We start from the raw sequence: 15,524 nt of genomic DNA, 5'->3' as shown, positions 1-15,524 counted from the left end.
GGGAAGCCCTGAGGGACTCTTATAATTCCAAAAATCTTATGATTTTATACTCAAGGTTTTCCTCAGTATAGTAGAATCATACCATATGCTGCTAGTTTGTTGAACAGTCACGAAATATTTCTAAAACTAAAAGCTCCTCAGGCAGTTCAATAATTTTAAGTATATAATATATACCTTCAATATCTGAAACTATTAGCATCTGAGGTTGAGATAGACCTTCTTGAAGGCTGTAGAAGTGGATTGTACTATCAAATGTTATGAAGCCAATTTTTGTCCTAGTGTTGCCAGGAAGCCTAAAAACAAATTCAGAAGAGTATTTTGTAGTTTTCCCATATACATATATACCTAAAATATCTGCAAAGAGTTAAATACAAATATCTACTTCTGTGTTATGAAAACTGCCCCAACATAAATGTTTTTAACCCGTGCAATATTTAATAACCATGAAAACATACACTACTCAAAAGAAAACACTATATATAAGTCAAACAATCAACAAAACCCAGCAATAATACAGCAATCCAAAACTCATTATACTATATAAAGTTATATCACTTAGGAAATGAGATATAAAAAATAGTGGAAAGTATATACAGAAGTTTGTAGATGATTTTAATTTATAAAAAATACTTCAAAAAAATTACCAAACACCAACTCTAAAATGTAATATAAATTTATGAACAGCATATCTTTAAAAAAACATTGCCCAAACCTCTGTTTATATTGTTTAATGCATTCATTTAAGATGATCAACAGAAAGATCTGTTTTTGAAGAACTTAAATATGTAGACCATAGTTTCATAAGGGGAAAGACAAACTAGTTTTCATTTTTGTTGTTCATGCTTGGGTGAGTCAGTGAACTCTCTCATCAACAGACAATCCCCATACATAACCTACAACATTAAAAATACAAATGCTGATAAGAACAAGAATGCCCTTCGCCAAGGTGAGGGAGTTAGTCCACTTCTGATGAGATTTGGTCCTACACATTCTTCCTTACACACAAGAGCACAATAGTATTTCATTACACTGAAAGGTCACATTAGCTTTTATGTGTTACACTAAGTATCTAAGAACCACTTAAAGTACAGTTATTTTAAGAGGCTTAAGAGATATGACCAGCAAATGCAATGTGTAGATACTGTTTAGATTCTTATTTCAACAAACCCACAGTAAAAAGACATTCTGGAGACAACCAGGAACAAAAATTGAACTGGGTATTATATCACATTATGGAATTATTGCTAATTTTGTTTGATGTGATTCTCATATCTTAGTTAGGGTTAAAAATAATTCCAAGTATTTCTAGGTAAATGATATACTGACTGAGATTTGTAATAAAACACTCTAGGGAAAAAAGGGGGAAGGGCAGGGTTAGATGAGGCAAGAACAGCTGAATGCTAAAAATATTGAAGTTGAAGGATGGGTACCTGGAACTTCATTACATTCTTTCTATTTACTACATATTTGAAATTTTTCCATAATAAAAAGTTAAAATAAATTAATGTTTCTCAGAGAAAGTGAGGCCTAAAGTTATCTACTGATTTAAGTGGACTTTTAGAACATAATTACATAACTTTTAAAATATAGTTTGAAACTACTTATTCATTTTACAAACACCATTTATAATTTAACCTGAATTAAGATACTTACAAATCCAGATTGTCTAACAAACTCTGGCAAACTGAATTCAAGTATCCAGTTTCAACTGCATTGTGAGACACATCAAATACAAAAAGGTACACTGGAGGTTGAGGTGGTCGTAACTGAAGGAGAAAAAGGATCTCATTAAATACAATTAATAGAATTAAATTTAAACTTACCATTTGTTGTGTCTATATAGCAAAAGAATAAAATAAGCAGTATTTACAGATTAAGTGGAGACCACAATAAATAATAATACATTAAGAAAATAATATGGAAAGAAGTTTTCTTCAGATGCATACTTAGAAAAAGGACAATGAGGATATGATTATCATAGGTCAGAGGAGTATTTTTTTCTAGGACAGGAAGAGGAAGAAATGTGATCAGAAAGGTATTTATGAGCATCGGTAATGTTCAATTTCTTGACCTATGTGGTGCAACAGTGGTGCTATGATTATTTGGTAACCTATATATTTATATTTTATAGGCTTTTCCATATGTACATTATATTTCACAATTTAGGGAAATGTACAGCTCTGAAAATGACTATCAAGTTAGCCTGAGCTGGTTATTTAATCAACACACTTCAGCCAAGTTCCAGAAAAATGTACAAGTATATTTTAAACTTCCAAGTTCAAAGATCTGTTTTCAATTCAGTAAAAAGCCGGGGCGGGGTGGGGAGGCAGGTACAAAATGGGAGATTGGGATTGACTGATATACACTACTGTGCATAAAATAGATAACTAATGAGCACCTACTGTTTAGCACAGGGAACCCTACGCAGTGATCTGTGGTGACCTAAATGGGAAGGAAATCTAAAAAAGAGGGGATATACGTATAACTGATTCACTTTGCTGTACAGCAGAAACTAACACAACATTGTAAAGCAACTATATTCCAATAAAAATTAATTTAAAAAAAAAAAGCTCGTCATGAAAGACAAGGAAAAGCTAAGGAACTGCCACAGATGAGAGCAGACTAAAGGAACAGAAACTAAATGCAATGTGGATTGAATCCTGGGACAGAGAAAGGATGTTAAGTGGAAAAACTAGTGAAATCCAAGTGAAGTCCGTAGTTTCATTCATAGTGTTGTGCTAGTGTTAATTTAAGCTTGATGACTGTCCTAGAGCTACATAAAATGTTTACATTAGGGGTAGCTGGGTGGACTCTTTGTGCTATTTTTGCCATCCTTATATAAGTCTAAAATTGTCTCAAAATAAAAAGTATTTTAAGTTTTCAATAAAAATAATAAAATAAAATAAAAAGCACCAAATAACCACAATCAGAACTCCACGTGTAGTATATTAACTTTTATATTATTTTGCACATATCACTTGCAAAATCCATAGAATCTGTTGCCCAAGAGGTAAGTCAGGAAGGAAGAAAACCTCTTGCTATAGGCAAATTTCCAAATTTAAAGGAAGCCATTTTTACAAAACCTGGGAGTTAAAGAAACCCAGGAAGGCCAATTCAAACGAACAAATGCTTCTGATTTTTTGGTTTTAATTCAACAGAGGGACAGCTACACTACAGAAAGCGATCACCAGCCATTTAAGTGTCACAAAAATGTTTTCTACACTGAAATTTCTATGTGATGAAAAGAGACTGAATCTTCAAAATATCTATACTAAATGGCCCCAATTGACCAGATAGAGACTATTCCACAAAAATATACTAAAATAAAATATTAAAAGTTGGTATTAAATCTTATCTTCATATTCCCTTTCCTTAGAGGCAATTATTGCATGCGGAAAGGGAAATCAAATCAAAAATCCTAAATTTTTATGAGACCTCTAGCACCTGCTAAAGAAGATCTGGAAAGTCACCTAACTAAATTTGTTTCACATCCGTAAAACAGGATTAACAGCTTAAGAGTTATTTGTGATAATCAAAAATATATAAGTGCTTTATAAAATGCATAGTGCTAGTTAAACATTAGGCATAATTATTATCTTTTCAAATGCAAGACCTCAGATATTCACACAAGTGTATAAAAGTAGTTGCAAAGATGATGTGCATCACATCATTATTTGTAACAGAAAAAACTGGAAGTGACCTAAAAGTAAGTATGATCCCAATAATATATTGCAAATTTCTGGATGGATGCCCAAGAAACATAAGTGGAACTTTACACTTTTACTTTTCAAACTTACCCTTATATATAAATTAACTACTTTTATAATGAACAAGGATAACTTTTATAAATTAAAAATATAAAATTTTGGTTAAAGGATTTTATATTTTATTTAAAACCAGGTATAATGAAATATTTGTGCTATATAAAAAATGAAAGTTTACCATGTATTCTGAAGGAGCCATAAACTCAATAGTAGCATTTTGAACTTCAGGTCTTCTATGAGGTTCTCCATAGACTCTGGTCAAAGGGTTGTACATGAATTCTTCAGGAACTATGTGAGTTAACAATATATAATGTTAAAACTGAAAGGATTAAGTTTAATATAGCTTGCGTTTGGCTGTTTTTTTTAATTTAGGAATTTATAAATAATTCAATATAGACTAAATATTAAGGGTTAAATACACTTTGTTTTTGAGTCCCATTCAATTCCCCTCCACACTGAATGGCACTAAGTATGTTTTGCTCTTACAACCACAAGCACTATGATTTTTCTTTCCCTATCTTCTAATATCCTTTTTTCTCTTAATTCTTGGAAAGCTGCTTTCCTAAAGTAGTTTGAAAGGATGATAAAAATTCATTAAATGCCAATTATTTTCTTAAATGCAAGACTAAACTTTGTCTTAAATTTCACAGTGGTACATGGATAATAACATTTGACGTATGAAATGTACAGACTCTGGTTGCCCCTAGAAAGCTATGGTAAAATACTTCAAAGGTTAAAGCCTAAGGGTATGGTGAGTTTCAATAGTTATAAGACCTCTATGGAATATCAGTTGCCTACTGCCTATAAAACACTAGTGCTCAAAGAGTATTTTCTAAATTAACACATTTTTGACCAGAGACATATTACGGCCACAGGCGTTGGTTTCTGAAAAAATCCCCCCCTCATAATTATCATTTCATCTATCTTCCCAGGAACTGTGTAAAAATTCAAATTCCTATATATGCTAAAGGGTAAGCCATAGTTCATGAAATGGTCGGGGCTGCACACAAAAGTGACTTCAACCCTTATTATAATTTAATTTCATATATTGAAGCATATATACATAAGATTTTAAAAGTGTACTAAACACTATAAATACATACATTTTCTACATTATTACAGAGTAAAAAGAATGCTCTTTTTCTACCCTCACTTCTTCTACTCTAAAAACACAAACAATAAAAACGGTTATAAAAAATCTCTCAAGTGTCCGCCTGCCGATGCAGGGGATATGGGTTCGTGCCCTGGTCTGGGAAGATCCCACATACCGCAGAGTGGCTGGGCCCATGAGCCATGGCCGCTGAGCCTGCACGTCCGGAGACTGTGCTCCGCAATGGGAGAGGCTACAACAGTGAGAGGCCCGCATACCGCAAAAAAAAAAAAAAAAAAAAAAAAAAAAATCTCTCAAGTTCCTCTATTTCCCAATGCTTAATGAAATTTCCTTCTAAACAGAGACCAAATTTTCATTGTGGGTAACGGCATGCCCTTTTTTTCTTCTCTAATCCTAATAGAATGTTGTTGGTTAGATGATATTCCTCAAATATAAATTGTGAAACAGTTACTGAAGAAGATCCCCTCCTCATCAGCTACTAAAAAAACTACATTCAACTAACCTTCTAGCACTGCCCACCTCCCTTCATACAGCAGTGAATGAAGCTAATGGCAGCTACTCTGTGGGCTTATTTTCTTTCACCCTAGAGAAAAGGCATGGGACAATTTCTAAATAAAAATATTTCTTAAATTACAGGCTTAAATAATACCATGAAATATGCCATTTATTATATACCCAACAGAATAAATGTAAAAAAGTGGTATCAAAGTAGTAGTATCACATTTTTTGCTTAAGAAGTATATTATTATTTATATATAAGTATAAATGCCTAGAAAATAGTTAAAAGAAGTTATATCTGAGTGAAAGGATTACGGGTAAATAAGACCGGGTTTTGTTTTGTTTTTTAACTTCACATTTGTGTTATCTGATTTCCCTACAATGCATGTAGAAATGTTTAAATGTTTGAAAAAAAAAACATACCATCATTGACTCGGTAACATAAGTTACATTTCCATCTCCTTTGATCAAGAAAGCTGACAAAAGGGTTGATGTATGTCCTGCATGAACGGCATCTCACAATTGTACTAGAGGTAACCACAGGCAATTGCTGAAAAAAAAGGACTAAATTATTAAAGACAATGATGATCATGTCTAAAGGTCAAGCACTTAATCCATACCTTCCAAATAATTGTTGGGATATTATAATTTTAGAGAAAAAACTAGGGTAAAAAAATGTGTCCAAGCTGCCAAACAAAAAATTATGTAATGAAATGTACTGGTTCTTAAACCCTAGTGATTTTCCCCAGGACCATTCTCATTAAATTTTGCCTTTTAAAAAGTATTTATTTTCTCATTAAAAGTTTACATTGCAAAACCAACATAGTAAATTTACAACATATCTGTGAGATGAATGGTGAAGGAAGGATCAATATTCTAAAAAAATGACTAATTAAAGCATTAGGAAGCTTCTTCATGTTATATTAACAGGCTACTAAGTTCTCATAAAAGAACTGTCACAAAGTAAGGTATGGTTAAATTATATTTAAATATTTTATTGGACTTAGCAATTATGCTCCTATTTAAAGTTTATCCTACGTTTTAAAAGATGTAAAGTTAAAGTCAAAAATCAGTAAAGGCAATACAATCCTATTACCAAAAGGAGGTTTGTATTGGGAAAGTCACTTCACTTATGGACTGATTCTCTCAACCCGTATGTGGTCACATGTCAAGGTCCCAGAGCCTTAGGACAAAAGTAGAAGGGCTTTTTTTCTTTTCTTCTTCTTTTTGGAAACAGCTTCTTAAAGCAACAGATTTTACTCCAAGAATGGAAGAACTGGGAGAATGGGTAAAGTATTTTAATGGGTAAACAATTTACAACTTGTTAAAATAGTATGGTTCATTTATTTATTTTCTTCAGTACCTCTATTCTATTCAGTACCTCCTGAATTTTTCAACAATATGTTTATTTTATCTCTTTGTGAAAGCGTTTGATAATATCTTTGGCTGAAATACAAATAAAGGAATCGGCCAATGGTCAAATTCCTAAAGATAGCTCAAACAAATTCTTGCACTATTATAAAAAATTCCTTACCACCAAGATAATTTTCCACAAAACATTTACTTTCGCTAGTAAAACATACCACTAGGTCTTTAAAAGGATGAAGCAGCAGTCCCAAAGGAAGTTTGGCTTTATTCAGTAAGGCCTGAGTCTGAGGAATGCTAGTCAGTGTGCATCGGAATAACCTATATCAATGTAAAAATCATTTGTCAGTTATTACTATGACTATTTTTGGACAAAAATAAAAAGACTTAAAAGGTACACATTTTAACATTGGATCAGATTACAAATGAAGTATTTCAATAGGCCCTCACAAATCTTATCCTTTTTAAATATTTAAATCCTATTCAGAAAGAAAGGGTGGACGGTTATAATCCCATTTTATATAACTAAAACAAATTTTCTTCTCAGCTTGTGCATAAGACAGTCTAGACTACCAAAGAACTTAGTTTTCTTTATATAAATCTAGATGGCACTGGAATTTAAAGGTGATGACCCAAATTTGCACATGCAAAGTTAAGCGTATTACTGGGACTTTCCCTGGTGGTCCAGTGGTAAAGAATCTGCCTTACAATGCAGGGGACACGGGTTCAATCCCTGGTCAGAAAACTAAGATCCAACACGCCTCAGGGCAACTAAGCCTGCGTGCCACAACTACTGAGCTCACGTACGCCTCAACTAGATCCTGCGTGCCACAAATACAGAGCCCATGCGCCCTGGAGCCTGCATGCCACTACAGAAGAGAAAAGCTACTCGCCACAACGAGAAGCCCGTGCACCACAACGAAGAGCCCGCGCACTGAAATGAAGGATCCTGCATGCCTCAAGGAAAATTCTGAGTACTGCAACTAAGACCCAATGCAGCCAAAAATAAATTAAATAAATAAATAAATAAATAATAAATCTTAAAAAAAAAGTTAAGTGTATTACTGAAAAGCTCAGTTTTACTGATGGTTTTAAAAAGACTATTTAAAAATAACAAAATTGGGCTTCCCAATTCTGGTGGCTCAGTAGTTAAGAATCCGCCTGCCAACGCAGGGAATATCCCACATGCCGCGGAGCAACTAAGCCCCTGTGCTACAACTACTGAGCCTGCGCTCTAGAGCCCGCGAGCCACAACTACTGAGTCCATGTGCCACAACTACTGAGCCCGTATGCCACAACTACTGAAGCCCGTGCACCTAAAGCCTGTGCTCTGCAACAAAAGAAGCCACTGCAGTGAGAAGCCCGTGCGCCACAACGAAGAGTAGCCCCCGCTCACCACAACTAGAGAAAGCCCACATGTAGCAACGAAGACCCAACGCAGCCAAAAATAAAAATTAATTAATTAAAAAAAAAATTCAGGGACTTCCCTGGTGGTCCAGTGGTTAAGAATCCGCCTTCCAGGGGCTTCCCTGGTGGCGCAGTGGTTGAGAGTCTGCCTGCCAATGCAGGGGACATGGGTTCGAGCCCTGGTCTGGGAAGATCCCACATGCCGCGGAGCAACTAGGCCCGTGAGCCATAACTACTGAGCCTGCGCGTCTGGAGCTTGTGCTCCGCAACAAGAGAGGCCGCGACAGTGAGAGGCCCGCGCACCGCGATGAAGAGTGGCCCCCGCTCGCCGCAACTAAAGAAAGCCCATGAACAGAAACGAAGACCCAACACAGCCAAAATAAACAAATAAATAAATAAATAAATAAATTTTTTAAAAAAAGAATCCACCTTCCAATGCAGGGGACAATAGTTTGATCCCTGGTTGGGCAACTAAGATCCCACATACTGCAGGGCAACTAAGCCCATGTGCTCTGGAGCCCACACACGATAACTAGAGAGCCCACGCACTCTGGAGCCCGAGCGCTGCAACTACTGAGCCCACACGCTCTGGAGCCTGTGCACAACAACTAGAGAAGAGTCCCCACACCGCAACGAAAGATCCCACATGCCACAACAAAGATCCCACATGCTGCAACTAAGACCCAATGCAGCCAAATAAATAATAAATTTTTAAAATAAATAAAAATAACAAAATTCAGTTTATCAGAAAGTCTTCATATACACTTAAACTCACAATCAATTTTAAGAGAGAAAAGAGTATTATAATTATGTTGGTTATGAAAAACAATTTAAAATGAGAGCAAATAAAGGATTATATAGAATCAAGTCTCTGTCCTTTGGACTTTGAAAATATAATGTAATCACCATAATGATAATGAATATCATAGTCCCATTAGAGCTGATAAGAGTAGCTATCAGATCAGGGGTTACAACTCTATTTCTTTCTTTTTTTGTGGTACGCGGGCCTCCCACTGCTGTGGCCTCTCCCGTTGCGGAGCACAGGCTCCGGACGCGCAGGCTCAGCGGCCATGGCTCAAGGGCCCGACCGCTCCGCGGCATGTGGGATCTTCCCGGACCGGGACACGAACCTGCGTCCCCTGCATCGGCAGGCAGACTCTCAACCACTGTGCCACCGGGGAAGCCCTCTATTTCTTGACTTAGAATATTTCAAATATCAAGTAAGCAACTAACAAAGCGCTGTTTTCTGCATGCAGAACTACTTTCATAAATTAATACATTTGTATAGCTTGTTCGTAACACATGAAGCTCAAAAATAATCTGGAAGAATTTTAGAACAAGTAAAATGTCATATTTAATAAGAAGCACTGTTTGAAGCCTTACTCTGGGTTACAGTTGAGTTTCTGAATATCTTCATGCAAATTTGGAACAGGAGGCTGCAAAGGTGTCAATGGAAGCATGTTTCTTTCTTGAAGTAGATTGATAACCCATAGCCCCTCTGGATGTAGACTTAATCCACTCATGCTTGCAGGTAAATGATTAGCACCTAAAGGAGTCTAAAGATATATAATTTCAAAGTAAGTAGCCTTTATAATGTCTTCAGTTGAAAAGAGAAGAGTATAAGGACTTGGTTACTTAATTTCTCTCTAAATAACAACACTGTAATCTAGATTTCCTGGTCAATTTTTGGTTCTGGAGATATGTAACAGGACGAAGGCCTTATGAAATATTTATTACCATTCTAACTGGTTAAAAATTTTCATCATACCTTCCTAAAATTTTTTCATGTGAATACAGTTTAAACTGAAGTGGAATACAGGTAAAAAAACAAAAACAAAAAGTATACCTGAGTAAATGCCTGTGGACCACTTGGATAATTCAAGGAAGAGGGTGGCATTCCTGTTGTACTAGGTGGTATTGTGTTCTGATAACCAGGTGGTAAGGAGGGATATGAATATCCAACACTTCGGCTCATTGTAGGATTCTTATTAGTAAGCTGTGGTGTTGCTAGAAACAAGGTAACTTTTAAGTTCTATTTAACACTCCAGAGTACTTTAAATCAACACACACATCCATTAAATTATAGAAATCATAACTCTAAAATCCTTTGGGTAATTTAATACTTTCATTCATCAATTTTGTAAAGTAAAACAAATAAACACTAGTAACAAAGTAAGAGCAATGATTAAAATCTAGCTAAAGTGGACTACAGCTGTAAACACACAAAAATAAGTTTAGTATAATTAATTTACTCTCATATCTCGTATCATGTACTAAACTTTGTATTCAGACTAAAATTTAAGTCAAAACAACTTTAATTAAAACATACTAAATGTTCAACTGGATAAGTAAATTTAAATAGATTTAATTGAAAAAAATACTCTTCGGTCATAACATAATAATAATAAAGCCCATAATCCCAGTCCTAAAGGGGATAAAAACCTAACAAAAAATCTAAACACATGGAGATTAAAAATGCTAACAGTAGGTATCATTGTGTGACATAATTATGAAGTTTTCTTCTTTGTTTCCTACAAGGAACACATACTTAAAAAAACAAAAAAACTTTCATAGCATCTCACCCAAGAAGCCACCGCCTTCAATTTCATCATAACTATTGTGAACCACCATAGATCCATTATTGGTATTTGGTATAATACCTAAGGAGGAAGTTTATTAACAATATTTAAATTAGAACCATTATTATAATTTTTGCAAGATTTGAGCTAACGTTTAAAATTTATGATAACTTTCCAAATGACAAATAGTTTAAACCACAACCCAGGAAATGTTAAATGTTGAAATAAAAATTTCAAACAATGTAAGATTTTAAATATACAAAATATATAAAAGTTTCAAATAACTTTATAAGCTTCCAAAAAGAATGGTACTTTGTGTAGTTTATAAAATTATATACTACCTGAAAGATTTTACTAGTTGTGAGAGCAGCATTAAAAACTTCTAAGGAGCAGTACACACTAAAATAAGTCACCAAAATCAATACTATTTAAGGATGAAATAAATTTATGAGGATAAAAACCTTTTTAAAAAAATATGTAAGTAAGGGCTTCCCTGGTGGCGCAGTGGTTGAGAGTCCGCCTGCCGATGCAGGGGACATGGGTTCATGCCCCGGTCCGGGAAGATCCCACGTGCCGTGGAGCGGCTAGGCCCGTGAGCCATGGCCACTGAGGCTGCACGTCCGGAGACTGTGCACAACGGGAGAGGCCACAACAGTGAGAGGCCCGCGTACCGCAAAAAAAAAAAAAAAAAAAAAAGTAAGTCAGCAAGAAAAACAAATATCATATATTAACGCATATATGTGGAACCTAGAAAAACCGGTTTGCAGGGCAGAAATTGAGACACAAAGAACAAAAGTATGGACACCAAGGGGGGAAAGTGGCGAGGGAGGGGGTATGAATTGGGAGATTGGGATTGACATGTATACACTGATGTGTATAAAATGGATGACTAATAAGAACCTGCTGTATAAAAAAATAAAATAAAATTCAAAAAAAATAGAATACAAGAAAAAAATTTTAAAAAATAAAAATATGGAACAGAGCAGAATCTAGAGTTAACTTTAAGGTGATATATATTAATTAGAACAATTGCTTTGGTCTAGCAAACAACCACTAAAATGAATAATAAAAATTTATCATTATGTACCTCTGCTATTTATTAGCTCTAATTTGTGTACAGAAGAAACTAAAATCAATGAATAGTATCAACCTCTAGCACCTAAGTATAAAGGTGCTAACTTTTAACAGTTTTAACACCAAATAGATAAGTTTAATGGTTTCATAAAGTTAGTAACTCCTTTCCAATTCTCAAGACCACCAGGTCTTTAGCCATGAGTTGATACAGAAAACCTTAGTAAAACTGTTTTGTAGAAACAAAAACATTGAGCATATTTTTAGTTGATTAAAAGTTTAAATACTTATTGTAGCTTGATATTCAAAATTATCAGGTGGCAACCACTGGGACACGGCTTTATCATTTTGTTACTCATTGTTAACACCATTCTTTTCAAATTATACACAGGTCAGTTTTCTCCCTACTAACAATACTAAAAAGAGGAAATGGTAGAAGAAAATACAAAAATGATAATATTGATTATATTGAGTAGTAGGATATGGGCAGTGGTTTTTTCCCCTCCTCTTCTGTTTTCCTATTTCCAATCTTGTTGCAATGGTTATATTATGGCTAAAATCAAATTTCTTATTTTATAAAATATTTTGTTTAAATTAATAAACTTATATGTTAAAGTTACCTCTGAAGACAATGCTTTAAAATTATAAAACATCAAAATGTTTGTATATTTGACTTTTTATTTAGGCTCATAAATATTTGTTACATTTACAGTAAGAGTGGCAAGCAAAATACTGCTTCATAAAAAAGGGCTAATGTATTAAAAGGATAGTTCTAACATCATGTCCAGAAAAGCAAAATTTCCTCTCTCGCCTCCCTCTCCCAAAAGACATGTAACTTTATAGCCAAGATTTTTAAAATCTGCACAGCAACAAAAAAAGTCAACAGTGATCCCAAAAGCTATTCCACAGCCCAGAATGGGGCAGTGGAATACCGAGAAACTTTTTTAAACTCTAAATTCCTGAGGGGCATCCCTAACCAAAAAAACTAGATTTTCTGTTAGAATATGACTTGAATGCACGGAATTCAGATAATATTCATCTTTCCACCCTGAGTCAAAACTTTAGGACGCGACTTGGTTTTTGTCTTGCTTACCTTCTTGGTTGCTAGCTGAATTAAAGGTGGGCTGGGGCACAGCTCTATGTGTTGATTTCTGAGGCGTAAGGGCCCTCACTGGAGGTGGTGCTCCAGTTGGAGGGGGCCCAAGAGGAGTTCCTGGTTGAAAAGTGGTAGGCAGAGGTGGATTCACTAAGGGGGGTGCAGATCCTATGGAAACAGTGGTTTTTCACATGACACTTAAGAACTTAAGAAAAATGCCAAAACGGCCTTTTACCGAATCTAAGTAACTTCCAAATCTATATTTCAACTACAAACCAAAAATTACTAGAAATAAGTTAACCTCCCAGATGAATGATTTTCTAATTTATATGCATACTTCACACATTTCCAAGTCTCTCCTACCATAATTCTTACCTGTCGATTATTAAAGCAGTATAAATATAAAGTCAGCATCAAATCACTTATACAGTAGATACAATGCCCTGTTTATTGATTAATTTTTCATTAACTGGTCAGTTTCAACAGGCCACATCAAATATTCCAGTAGAAATTAACATTAATAAAAGTTTATGAATACCTATCAATATAGTCCATTCACTATCATCAATTAGGTTTAGAGTTAGCTTTCTAAAACTACAAACTATTGTGGTTATCCTAAATTTTCCAAGTTTTATTTCATTTTGCTTCATTTTTATTGGGGGTATAACCTGTTAAAATAGATAATAAATGTGTACACTGTTCAGTGTTTACCTAATAATAATTAAAAGTAGTTTACTTTCAATAATTGCTTAAATACTATATTAAGAACACTCCCTAGGCTTAAAAATCAGGAAATGATCCAAAGTTTACGTATAAACCTTATGAAACACTGATATCCAAGAGGTTTAAAAGTACCCATCAAACAAAACTAAGAAATGACATGGTATTTGTCCTTGTATCTACCAGCATCTCACTGCCTCAATTTCACCAATTTTCTATTAGGACAGTGAGTTCTGACTACTGTAAAAACATTGTCAGTTACCCTTGGGGAAATTCTTCTGTGTGACATGGAAAATTCCAAAACCCACAACCACCTGTTCATTCAAATCAATAATACTGCTTCCACCTTCTCATTTGCTAAAGAGGAGGAACAAAGTCTATAAAGTAGATAAAATACTACTGATAATACTACTGATAAAATACATGTGATTTAATTTTTCATTACAAGACTTTTAATCCTCTGAATTTGTAAGTGAAATAGGTAATAAATTTTACATATAATATATTCTACCTGTATTTTGTAAAACCCTGTATTTTGTAAAATCAAAGGAATAAAGATACCTAAATATGAAAAATTTCATTATGTTTCTTCAATACTGTTCAAATTCTCCAGGGCCAAATTGAAAAATGATCTCCCAACAAGACTAATCAGTGCCCTGTTGTCAAAGGTGAAGACAAAGATTACTGCCATGTAACTCCCTTATCAAAGAAGCACCCATACGTATCTATGGCAATAGAGACAAGTCAAAAGAACAAAAGGGCAAGGTACATTTGCAACTCAGCATGAATAAGAATGTTTGATACATCTGGCCACAAAGATGTAACAACCTAATGTTTAACAGAATACAAGTGAGCTGATAGAGATTTTTCACAGCTTTAAGAGGAATATTGTTGAATCCAGAATAGGCTACATTTCATAAAATAGACATTATTTTTTCAAGTTGAATGACTCTTATTTAGAACACTAACAGTTAGAGTTTCAGAATCTGCCTTCTGAGATCCCTAAAACTAATTACATGCTAAAAGGTGTCCCATTAGAAAAAAAAAGTCAGAGAATTTTAATACGTGAATTAGAAATTTGCATAACTTAGATACAGTTTTTTTTTTTTAGATTTTTTTGATGTGGACCATTTTTAAAGTCTTTATTGAATCTGTTACAATATTGTTTCTGTTTTATGGGGTTTTTTGGTTTTTTGGCCGCAAGGAATGTGGGATCTTAGCTCCCTGACCAGGGATCGAACTGGCACCCCCTGCTTTGGAAGGCGAAGTCCCAACCACTGGACCACCAAGGAAATTCCTAGATACAGTTCTGAGATCAGACAATCAGGCACCTACTAACAATGATGAAAAAACAGAGGTAAAAACTGGGGAAGTTTTTTAGAGTTCTCATTAAGAAAAGAGAAGGGAGTCATACATCTCTTGTAGGTTCATTTTATTAGTTTATGTATCTTTCTTTCCCCTTCTTTTATATAGAAACCTTCATAAGTTTTGGCACTTCCTTATGTCTCTTTCACCACACCTGTGCTGTAATCAAGGTGCTCTACCTGAGGGCTTCTGTTATAGCCAAAAAAATATTTCAGATTATTGATCACGTGCTTTTTAATGAGAGGCTACACCTAATTTTAAATAGTACCTTTTCCCAACCTATTTTCTTGTGGCTTTGGGAAAATTATTCAAGCCTCACATTCCTTACCTGTAAAACGTACTACTGTAAAGATTAAATAAGATAAAACACATTAAAGTTTGGTAAAGTGTTGGAAAATAACAAACATTCAGTAAATGATACCTATATAAATGTTACCTAAAAATATTACCTAAAATGTTACCTAAAATTCTATATAATAAATGTTACCTTAAAAAAGAAGTGAATGTTCATTAACTTCAAGCGATTGATGCTCACTCATGGTGTCAAA

At 34.5% G+C, this 15,524-nt stretch overlaps 1 protein-coding gene across 3 annotated transcripts in view; it reads right to left on the bottom strand.

Moving 5' to 3' along the window:
- Nucleotides 1–15,524, bottom strand: part of SEC24A (SEC24 homolog A, COPII coat complex component) — a 63,465-nt gene that overhangs the window by 30,798 nt on the left and 17,143 nt on the right. For 2 of the 3 annotated variants that reach the window (XM_067731781.1, XM_067731779.1), the window contains exons 3-11: nt 12,889–13,059; nt 10,728–10,805; nt 9,992–10,152; nt 9,529–9,701; nt 6,957–7,059; nt 5,797–5,923; nt 3,943–4,052; nt 1,654–1,766; nt 175–293 (exon numbers count right to left, since the gene is read on the bottom strand). In XM_067731781.1, coding sequence (XP_067587882.1) covers nt 175–293; nt 1,654–1,766; nt 3,943–4,052; nt 5,797–5,923; nt 6,957–7,059; nt 9,529–9,701; nt 9,992–10,152; nt 10,728–10,805; nt 12,889–13,059 — 1,155 coding nt within the window. The remainder of the gene's footprint in view (nt 1–174; nt 294–1,653; nt 1,767–3,942; nt 4,053–5,796; nt 5,924–6,956; nt 7,060–9,528; nt 9,702–9,991; nt 10,153–10,727; nt 10,806–12,888; nt 13,060–15,524) is intronic. The other variant, XM_067731780.1, reaches the window with a different exon arrangement.

The sequence above is a fragment of the Pseudorca crassidens genome, chromosome 3, assembly GCF_039906515.1.
Source record: "Pseudorca crassidens isolate mPseCra1 chromosome 3, mPseCra1.hap1, whole genome shotgun sequence".
Taxonomy (NCBI): Eukaryota; Metazoa; Chordata; class Mammalia; order Artiodactyla; family Delphinidae; genus Pseudorca; species Pseudorca crassidens.
The sequence above is the reverse complement of the archived record's forward strand: the minus strand, read 5'-3'. Positions and strand labels throughout refer to the sequence as shown.